The 11,495-nt window shown below is 42.4% G+C and overlaps 2 protein-coding genes across 2 annotated transcripts; both read right to left on the bottom strand.

Annotated features, from left to right (window-relative positions):
* Positions 1-390: 390 nt before the first annotated feature.
* Positions 391-4,857, bottom strand: syt19 (synaptotagmin XIX). The gene is made up of 8 exons (XM_079223266.1): positions 4,663-4,857; positions 4,475-4,548; positions 3,242-3,361; positions 2,641-2,826; positions 2,114-2,263; positions 1,901-2,020; positions 1,133-1,244; positions 391-1,040 (listed from the first exon to the last, which is right to left on the bottom strand). The coding sequence occupies exons 1-8, from the start codon at positions 4,850-4,852 to the stop codon at positions 733-735; spliced, it is 1,260 nt and encodes a 419-aa protein (XP_079079392.1). The 5' UTR covers positions 4,853-4,857; the 3' UTR covers positions 391-732.
* A 2,202-nt stretch (positions 4,858-7,059) lies between these two features.
* Positions 7,060-10,695, bottom strand: LOC306741657 (C-signal; the record flags this gene model as incomplete). Its single annotated transcript, XM_079223973.1, is given in 7 exon segments — positions 7,060-7,350; positions 7,458-7,568; positions 7,838-8,011; positions 9,495-9,682; positions 10,244-10,295; positions 10,523-10,552; positions 10,558-10,695. Coding segments are annotated over 7 exon segments (807 nt in total). The 3' UTR covers positions 7,060-7,236.
* Between the last annotated feature and the right edge of the window lie 800 nt (positions 10,696-11,495).

Raw genomic sequence — 11,495 nt, 5'->3', positions numbered from 1 at the left:
CTTTTACCTTTGGGTACTTTAATTATATTTTGATGCTAAAACTTGTAATTTTACTTGATCCGAGCCGAAATCATTGAAGTGCACCTAGTCGAGAGTTTCTAAAGGCCAAAACACCCTTCAGCCTAAAACTAACACAAGGTATTTATGTGTTTAACTGTGCGATTGTGAGCGTTGTGTTCCTGGAAACAAAAAGGGGAATATTGAAATTGCTTATCATGCTACCATGCCATGATGAATATTGTGTTATGTTTTTGTTTCAGTGAGGCTACTGATCCTTGTTGATTGTCGGTTGAAACTAGATATTGTATACTTTCCCTTACAGATAAGCCATTATTTAACACTCTTATTAACAGTTAATTACTATATTGACTGTACATTCAGAGCTGCAATATAGAGATTTATTAGCAGAATGAAGGGATTTCAAAACAAGCACATATTCAAAATAAATGTAACCGTTACACGGACAGCACAGTTATGCACCGAGTGAGTGCAAAACTAAAGTAAACTTCATCAGCTATAAGGAGTACAAATGGCTATTTAAAGCTCTTTGGGCAGTCCTTCCGCTGCCATCCCGTCCTGATTGGAACATAAAGGTCTGTCAGGAGGGAGAGGGGGTCCATGTTTGGCCCACAGCAAAGCAGGTGCAGATTCCCCGGGCCGACACACGCAAGCGTCATACCCGAGCAGGTGCGGACATCCAGGAAGTGCAGGAGACTATTTACGAGAGGCAAGTCAGATCAGTAGGCCGTGCCACTTCGCTATCGGCTGGCGAACCGAGCGCATCATTGAGCTCCAATGCTCGTCTTCTGAACTATTCTCCTTCCCCAAAGTCAACTGTCCAATCAGACGTTTGGGTGATTTCCTAGTTGTGCGAGTCTCATACACAGAAACTGATATTTTACACTGCTCCAGAGGAAACTCTGGCAGGGCGAACATGAGGACCTCGTTGAAGACAGTGACCAGAGAGCGGGCCACGGCGGAGGTTTTTTGGTACCTCAACTTGCACTGGTTGCACTGCACACTGATCCTGGCGTTCAGAGCTGTGAAACACAGAGAAGGCAGATCAGGAACTGGACGTGTATGACAGTGCCATCTTCATGGCTTCATTTTTATGACAGTGTTTGTTATTCACCTGCGTCTGAGCACTTTTCAGTGAGGACCGTTTTGACCTTAAGCAGTCCAACCTCAAGCCTCTGAGAGGTGGGAAGAAACTTTAAAGTCAGGAGCACCTCTCCCACGAGATCCTGCCCAGAAAGTGGGAGGAGAATCGCGTCAGCACAAATCATCTCAAATAATTGTTTGTGTATGTATGTATGTATGTATGTATATATGTATATATGTATATATATATATATATATATATATATTGAGATAACTCAACATTATACACTAATTGCTGCAGTAAATTTGGAATTCAAAAGATTTCATACAATCTAAATTTTCTTTGAGTGATGGTAGTGGGATTTACAGAAAATGGAAGTAAACAGTGTTGACACATTATAAATAGATATTTTCAATCAAAATAAATAATAATGCTATATATTCCAGAAATCAAACACAAATGTAAAAAATATTACCAAACTCAATCCCAAATTGAAAATAATGTTGAGTAAGTATACAAATGCTTAACATAACAGGATGATAATTCACTTTTCTAATGTGTACTGTTTCTAATGTGTACCGTTTCTATTAACTCTGCAAATCACTTATTTAAATAATATTCACAATAAGACAAGGACGCTACGCTGTCACGTGTTCTGTGATTTCTTTCACTTTAAGCATTCAACATTGAAAATAGTAATAAAAAAAAGATGAATTCTTTAATTCACCTCAGAAGAAGAAAAAAGCATCCCATTTGAGAACATGCGTGTTTGTTTGCATATATGATGTCCTACTGTACCTTCTGGGGTGTCTTCAGATCTTCTTGGAGCTCCAGAGGGTAGGAGATGTTGAGCTGCCCCAGAGGAACCCTCACCTCTCCCAACACCGTGTGTCTGGAGAATTTATCAAAGTGCCTCACCTGGGATGCACACAGACACAGTCACACACAAAACACTCATTTTTCTCAGTTTAGAGCTCGTTGTGATTTGAGAGATACAGTTTACTGCAGTACCTCCATCCTGAGGTTGATGTGATGAAGCCCTTTGCCCTCTTGCATGATGCAGCTGAACTGGTCTCCAAATAAAGGGTTACAGCTGCCTTTCACGATGCGGGTCCGCCACTCCTGCAACACCGTCCACAAGACAGGCGCAGTCCCTTCGCCCTGAGGGGTCACAGCGGTAATCACAACCCTTTCTACACAGCACAGAGACACACGACCTGCCGTAGTTTCTGTGCTTGACAATTCGTCTTGTGAAGTCATTTCAATCACTTTGGTCACTTTAATCACCTAAACTGTGCAATATAAATTACATTGTATTCTGTCTGTATATATAATATTGTTATTGTGCATTCTTTACTGTTTTTATTCCTGTTTTACTGTTTATTTATCTATTTTTATTTTACTATGTCTCTTGTGTGCACTAGACCCGTTTGCTGCTGCAATCCTGCAAATTTCCCCAATGCGGGACTAATAATAAAATATCGAATCGAATCATCATCTTTTTGGCCGACATGTGGAACTGATGAAGACAAAATTACCTCCTCGTCCGTGCGGTCGTCCACTTCCACTCCCTCGAAACCTGACCACATGAGTCTCAGTTTAACAAATGGCTGGAGGCTGCACACCTGGCCGGGCTCCAGAAGCCCCTCCACCTGCAGGACGGTGACCACCAGCTGGGACTGCAGTTGGTCATAATAGATGGAAAAACGTAGCGATCCATCAACCTGGTGTAAGAGGATGTGTTAGGAAAGGCACACAAGGCTGCGGTTGATACTTCTCGGTGCCAGCAGCCAGACGATGGAGAACTAAAATCAATATCTGTGTGGAACATGTGAACACAAATTTAACTCTTCAGTGACAATAAAGACAATCGATGTCTTGAGAAGCTAAACTTAATATGAAATAAATTAAATTAAATTAATTCTGTTGCACAGTATACGCCAAAAAATGACATGATCCTCCCATAACACATACGTCTCACACATTTTCTTCCACTTAGGATGCACATAAGCCAATTAATGTAATGTAAAGTGTGTAATAGGAACCTTGTATTATAGTAAAAAAAAGTGTTTGAATAGACTAACAAAACATTGTTGGTTGATTGTCACGTGACGACGGGATTATCCAGTGAGGTACTACCTTTTTAATATTGGCAGGCACCCCCGAGCCTCCGGCCGCCTGGCTGGATCCCAAGGAGGGAAACTCAGCCTGGGACAGACAGCGACTCAGCCTGCGTACCTCTGTGCTGACGTTCTCCGTCTGGGGAGCGTGCAGGACACACACATTTCCATCAGCGCTGTTGGTATTAACTGCAGCACCGCCAGCTTTTATTTGACTTGTGACAAGCCTCAACTCTCCTTTGTTTGAACAAGTTCATCTTAATCTTTATTGACATAGATGTTGCCAATGTCGAAACATCTTCATAAACTACAAGGACTGGACAAAATAACTGAAACGCCCAACAACACAATATAATCTTTAGCATTCGACCTGCCATTGAAAGGTATCGATAAATCAAAACATTTGATGAACGTTTAATGATAAAAGGTGAACACTTCGTCGAAGAGGTCACTGAGTCGTGGGTGGGAAGGAAACAATAGACTGCCCAAATAAAATCCGAGTTATAAAACACAGCTCACGTGTACTAGATCAACACAGATTCGTCTCGCCGATGGCAGTTCCCTTTTTTCCCCATCTGTATGAATTAATAATACATCAAAATGCCTTGGGGCGTGGCGTTTTAAGTTCTGTTGTGCTCATTCCAGACTCAAAATCTCCTTTGTCTTGAAATGGCAGATCACACCCCGAGTAGATCTACATTTTTCAAGAAGTGTTCCTCGATTCCGTGTTTTGTTTTCGAGACCGTCAAACCTGAAATGCCCTGCATTCCTCTCCCATAGATCGTCTCTCTCTTCGAGAGCATGTGAATGGTATTGTTTTTTTACCCCTCGCGAGTCGGTATGAACGTTTACGTGTCTGTGGACAGATTCTATCGAGAGAGAGAGAGAGAGAGAGAGAGAAACACACACACGCACACACGCACGCGCACGCACACACACACACACACACACACACACACACACACACACACAAAAATGCAAATTACCGAAACTCAACAGGCGTGTGGTTGAGATGAAAATGAAGGCCGACTTTGAGGATGGGTGGGGTACGAGCGAGGGGCGCTGGAAGTACGGGGATGGGAAGTAGGGTCAGTGGTTCACGGCTAATGTTGTACAGTAGAGGGTGCTGCTTTGAACTCTGGGACACCGGATACTGTAGGGTGGCCTTAGACTACATATGACACTACGGTTGATATCAAATTTAAAATAATCTCTTGTTCCATCCACAGCTCTCGAATCCATTTCGTCTTACCCTCGTACTTGGAGCTACTGAGTAGTTTCCAAATGTTCTTGACTTTTCGACTGAGTACAGCGGATCACTGTTCCCTACAATCAAATAAAAAAACGAGACACAAGAATGCATTCGGTAATTACTTTCTTGGTCATCCATCAGCAATATGTGTGCTGTACCCGTTCGGTACTGTGATCCGATCTACTCACCAGCAGGTCGCTGCGGGACTGCAGTGTGCGTCTGCACGCAGCATCTGAAGGTCTGCCAGGCCAAGATGCCGAGCGCCAGCAGAAAAAGAGCGACCGAGATGCCCAGGATGCAGTACTTGACCGTGTCCGAGAACGGCATTCTCAGCTCTCCAGCAGTCGACAGCAGCCCCTCAGGAGCTGGATAGTCCATCAGCCTAACCCTGACTCTGCAACACAATAAACACGGACCACGGTTGGAGGTTCAGCCATAGAGCAGCACCAATATCAACAATAGAGGATTCCTGTTGGATTCCATAACTACAAGTGGCAGAAGTGCTACAGCATTCACACTGGATATCTGTTACACGTTGGCATTACAGCGTCATATGACAACTTTTGCATACAGCCCTGATCCAGGACAGTCACACTAAGTCATGCAGGACTTGGGAAGTGATGTCAGAAAGAATTTGGAATGTTATGTATGAAAATGATGTTCACGGAAAACAAAACGGGTTCCCCGACGCGATGACTTGCTGCCGTTCTGTTTTTTTCCATCCCCGTACAATTAATAGCTTTGGGTTTCAGCGTGAACAACATTTTCAAAAATGTAAAATAACCTGGTCAATTTCTGACTTCGAGGACTAATCAATTACCTTAAAAATATATATGTCAACAGATTGTCCATGAAAATAATTGTTAGTTACAGCCATTACAGGAGTTTGATTTTTGTTGTCTATTAATGTAGGCCCCCATGTGAACCGTTCTAGATAGAAGTGGTAATATAGATTGAAAGAAAGAAAAAACACCTTTAAGATACTCGTTTGGACGAAGACAGCATGGCACACTGTTAAAGTCAAAAATGGATCACAGTCACAGCTAGTCTTAAATACTATTAGTAAATCATTGAACATATCATAGCAGGGAACGCACAAGTGTAAATAATCAAATGAATGATGAGTGAATTCCATGTAGCTGCTTCCGTTTCCTGGTACTGTTCACGTTGTGTTTCCTCTAAAGTGTCCTGGTTTACTGGGACACTTGAATGGAACGGCACAACCATTAATGCTGTTATTAAAAACTGTGTTTTTAGGCCTGCGGGCCAAACTGCTCAAGATGGAGCGCTGGTTTGACTTCAGTTTGAGGTGAGCCAGTAAGTAGATGAACTTGTATACATCTCAATTTAGAGATTTTAAATGTTTAAAAAAAATAAGTTTTATTTTATTAGTCAGATTATTTTCTGAGGTAAATAAAAACCGGTACAATTGTGGCGTGGTCAAACAGAACTGATTATCTGCCATCAGAAACGGTTTAGTCAAATAGCACTTACTCCTGCTCACACTGCATGCAAAACAACGCGGACTTTGCAGGGAATAAAAACGACAAAGTTGGAAGTAATATTCGTATTCATACATAAAGGAGGTTGGCATAACACACGACTATTCAGCTATTAGCTCAGAACCATATAACAAAATAGTAATAATAAGCACGAAGGACACACAAACATTTACCTGCAGCAAGTAATGAAAAGTTCATATTTTTTTCCTCCAGGAACGCAAGCATCTTCCCAAGCAGTAAACGCAGAGCTCTCCAAATCTCATGAATAAAAATAACGAATTCACAAGAGAAATCCAAAGCAGCACCTTATCCTAGAACCGTTTCTCCCATTTCTAGCGCTGTGTGCACACTCCCTCTCTCCTCTGGCTCTCCACACACACAGCACATGACTTCCTGCACAGCAGTCTAGGCAAACTGGTTTGATCAGATTTGAATGACATTTCAGGGAGCTTGGCATGCCCTTATCTTCAACTCTGTTCCTCTTAAAGATCCACCAGTGAGGCATCTTCACCAAACGTTGAGGTCAGGCGGCTTCAACAATCCGGCCATGCCCCTGCGGCCAGTTAGCACCAAAACTATTCTCTACTTTATACCAGTCAGAGTGCGCTCTGCTTTATCGTGCACCTGTACCCAAACGAGCAGTGGAGACAGGAGCTGTAAACCGACAGCGATAAGACTCAGTTCTCTCACAATTGTACAGCTAAAAGTGCCACTGAGACAGCACCGTGACGCTGAATGACATTTACCTTTTTCATTGTTGTCTATTATTCTTGCAGGACTGCCTGCTGAGAGGCACAATGGGGAAACTACAAATGGAACAATATGCCGAGTCACCCCCGTTGGAACAAGTTATTATAAGCAACTCAAAACTTGTCGTTCTAAGAATGAGGAAGAAAATCATTTTGACAAAACTTCCTTGTTTGTTTTAGCTTCTTAAATCCTACAAGGAAGAATGTCCTCTGACGACAAGATTGTCTTATAACTACACAGTTATTAGTTAACTAACAGTTCAGCACAAAAGCAAAACAAGCATAAACATGTGTAAATTGTGGACCTCTTTTACTATAAGACACACTCTTGGAAACTCAAATGTTTTAATACTGTTTCACAAAAATGATGCTGAAAACTCGCAACAGTAAAGATAAAAATAGGTAACACATTTCCATTTTACCGTACTTAAGCAGCAGCCTGAACTATTGCACACACAGTTTGTAGATACTATATCAAATGATGATCCAAACTAAGTGCTTATAATATGAGTCACCAAGGCAAAATCTCTCCCGTAAAGTTCAGAAATGACCCGTGATCCTTTTCAGTCAGGCCACCGATCACAGACAGGAGGGACGAAATGCTCTCCTCCGGACTCAGTGGAGCCTGAAGAGAGAGACACAAAGGTTAGTCACTTCTTAGAAATGTCAGTACAATGGAGGGCATCCCAAAAAGCCAGTGATGGGAGTTGGACAGAGCAGGCGCTCTTATACCTCAGACCCCCCCATGTCTGTGCGGACCCATCCGGGATGTACAGCCATGCAGAGAATCCCATCAGGCTGCAGGTCTACGGCCATACAGCGGCTCACCATGTTCAGGGCGCTCTGAGAACGGAAGCAGAAACAGGTGACTGAGCGACGCACGCAAACCTGATAACCAACCACGCTACAGTTTTGCCCAACAGCACAAAAGTGGATCCGTCTGGAGACGGCGGTAGGTGCAGCAGATATCTCATGTTTATCCTTAAATATATAGCTGCAAAATGTTCAAACAGAAGAGTGCTTATGCCGCCAGAAATGAAATCCCCAACAATTTGAAATAGGAGCCTCCTTTCTCCAGTCAGACTTGTGGTTTTATCCAATGGTAGCAATACCGTGGACGTCCTGTAGGGGTACCATTTGAAGTTGTTGGCCTGTTCGCCCCAGTTGAGCTCCACGGAACCCAGCGAGGACGTCATGTTAATGACCGCCGCCCTCTGGATGCTCATGCTCCCCGCGCCACCGGCTCCTCCTCTCGACGCAGCTCGTTTCAACAGAGGCAGGAAGGCCTGGCACGGGCAGAAAAGAAAGAACAAACACAGGGTTTTCATGAGATGGAGAATCAAGAATCTCTTGGATATTAAAAAGCTTGTGACCACGAGGATTACGAGACCAGGGGAATTCAAATGTTACAATGAGGAATTTAATAACACAATCGCTATTTGCAAATCTATCATATAAATATCAAAAACAACATCTGTACACATGTTGAAATCTAGAGACATACATTTTAGAAATGATTTCATTATCAAATCTCGAAGTTTGGGCAAACTCCAGAGCATTTCCAGTCAGAGTAAAACATATTTCACACTATACAGTCTGTGGGGAGGAACATAAATAGTGCCCTCTGGTGGCAGCATGTCCAACTAAAAGACATTTGCTTGTATTGTCAATTTCAATTTTGTATCCAATGTAGTGTATTTCTATGACTTTGTTCACATTGTTGAAATCAATAATAGAAAAAATAGATCAAGGTAGGATTCATTGGAGGACTGTTGTATGTGTGCATGTTGTTTTAGAGTGCATTGGCTTTACCTAGATGTACCTAATAAACTGGCAACTGAGTGTACAAGTATCTCAGACGACATTGTAGTTTTAATAATGACTTATTACTGCAATGATTGATTTAAGAAATTGTCTTTAAGCCAATTCATTGATTCAACACTGAATGATACAACTGCTAAAATACCTAGTGATTCAATCCAGAGCCTCGTTCTTTTTCATTTTCTTACGTTCTACAACTCTGTTTTATGCCATCAAGCTTTTACGATCCTGCTGGATATATACCATACAAGTCTGAATCTGTCCCACCTGAATGGGCACACAGGAGGACCCACAATGTTGAATTTTTGTATATATCTAGACCTTTGCAAAGCAGGAATGCTGGTTAAGTAGTTTCTGTTGAAGTTTTGGTTTGTTGCTGGATTATCGAATAAACCATTTCCCATTAACTTAATTTTCCATCTTCAAAATTGCTTCTTTAGTCAAACCAACAACACAAATATATATATATATATATATATATATATATATATATATATATATATATATATATATATATATAGATTGTTTCACCTAATATGTTTCAAGGTTTCAGCCCACAAAGCGGAGCGTTTTCTGCTTTATGAGATTCAATGCAGATGTCCCATGACACAATAAGGCTGCAGCGTGGCCTCGTTGTTACAGTGACTGTCCTTCGAGCATCTGTCCGCGCCGTGCATGTTCTCGATCAGCACCCAGTGCACACTGGGGCCAAATGAAACCAGACATCCAATGAATATGTATAGAAATACAGTCCATCCTGGGCTCAGGAGTTTTGTCCCTTCTGTCCATCAAGGTCATCCTTTTATTTTAGTTGTGCAGCATTCAGGAAATGAACTACTCACACGGGTCCTGCTCACGGTGTCACTTCTCCTCCCTTATAATCTGGTGAAGGGAGCGCCGCAAGCACAAAATATATAATATTATTAATACGAGCACAATGAACATTACCTTGGTGATCATTAGAGGAGCCACCGCATTGGTGTGGAAGTTTTCGATCATCATCTCTGCAGTAGCGGTTTGAAAGTCGGCCACCACGTTGATCCCTGCATTGTTGATCAGGCAGTTCAGACCCTCCTCTTGCACGAGCTGGCCCACCTGCTCCACACACCTCTCTATGCTCTCCTGGTTCACTACGTCTGGTGCAGAAACACATCAACACTGCCAATCCTCAAAAGTTGGATTCAACAAATGGAAAAAAATTTAAATACATGCTGAAGATTTATTAATGAATAAGTCAGTTTTACTTCACGTCTCCAGTGTACAGGATTCATTCCATGTCTATATAGTTAAAAAAACATGCATAAGGCCAACAAGTAGGTTGTGTTCTAAGATGCTGGTTGCCCACCTTTTCAAACTCACCTTCACCTGCTAAACCCCTGCACCTATCCTCCACTATGACCTACACATCTTCTCCAGTTTTCTTTTTTTGTTGTTAACATCTGTTTGTTTGTTTTTGTTTGCCTTTCTATTTTTGTTTGGTTCCGTTTGTCTCTGTCTCTTGGGCCCAATGTAAAGCGTCTTCTGTACTTAGAAAAGCACTATACAAGTTTGAGTTATTATTATTATACTTTTAGGAACTTTTTTTTGTTGGTTAATATCTCTAAATGGGCTTGTATGTTAAAGTTGGGGTTGTGTTTGCGTTAGATTTTATGGTGTTTTGTTTTAAATGTGATATATATTGTACTTCTCTGCCTTACCCAAGGAGATGATGTGGATGTTGGGATGTTTCTCTGCCAGCTCCTGAAGTTGCTGGAGGTCAAAACAACATCATGTTAGTTGCTAAATACCCAGTGTGGGTTTAACTGTATTTCACAATAGGGACGTTACTTGTCATGTGTTCCTCCACCCGCCATAGTGGACTGGGCGTCGAGTAGTAACTCGCTTACTGTGATTAAACGAGATTAAACGCTCCGTGTGGGGGTGACAGGGTGGTTAGCTCCAAAGCTACCAAGCTACCTGTAGGTCCTCTTGTTTACCTGCGCGCTCGCGGGAGCTCCTGCTCGTGGCTATTATCTTTCCGGGTGGCTATTATCTTTCCGGGCGAGAAGCCTCCACTCGCCAGCCTGTGGACCAGCTGCAGCCCGAGGCCTCGGCTGGCCCCCGTCACCAGCACGGCGCCGCAGTTTCTGAAATGCATGGCGCCACTCATCGCTGACGTTGCCGGAAGACAAATGCCGGTCGCTCTGATGTGTTTATTAGCTCGTGACGGGGGCTTTGCTGGAAGCGTGCAGGCTGTCGCGCGACTCCCCCTGTAGGCGGGAGGGTTGCTCCACCGGACCAAACCGCGCGAGAGCAGTTTCACGGGGAGGAAAGTTCAATGAGAGTTTATGTTCGACAACAGATTCTTGAAACAGATGAGACGCTGAAATAAAGTTGTTGAAACGTTCACTGCGTAAGACGAGGAGGGGAACTGAACTTAAACTGTCACACGCAGCAGTGGAAACTTTCAATATTGATGTCCTGGACTTTTCTGGCTCGGGAGTCGGGACTGGTTGGTTCATACTTCCCACAATGCATTGTGCAGAGAAGCTCTCACACAGCTTTGAATCTGATGCATTATAAGTAGGGATGGGTATCGTTTGGGTTTTTTCCGATACCGGTGCTAAACCGATACTTTTAAAACGATACCGGTGCCTAAACGGTGCCTGAACCGATACTTTTTTATTGCCAAGGCAATTTTTTTTCTTCAAATTGAACAATATTATGAACTGTTTAAAGTATACTATATATATAAATAAATAAGTACATACAAAACGCTTCAAACTACAGCATCAAACCTTTTAACTTCAAACTAAAAATATATATATTTAAAAAAAGAACAGACACAAGCATCAGGTGGCCTGATGGGATCGTGTGCAACAGAACTCAGACACTTGGATCCTAAAACTGCTGATTTACTGGACTACACGTCATCATTAATATCAACTAGAGAGATTTGTTACATCAAGC

Source organism: Taurulus bubalis (assembly GCF_910589615.1).
Source record: "Taurulus bubalis genome assembly, chromosome: 9".
NCBI lineage: Eukaryota > Metazoa > Chordata > Actinopteri > Perciformes > Cottidae > Taurulus > Taurulus bubalis.
This window is presented reverse-complemented; position numbering and strand designations above follow the sequence as displayed.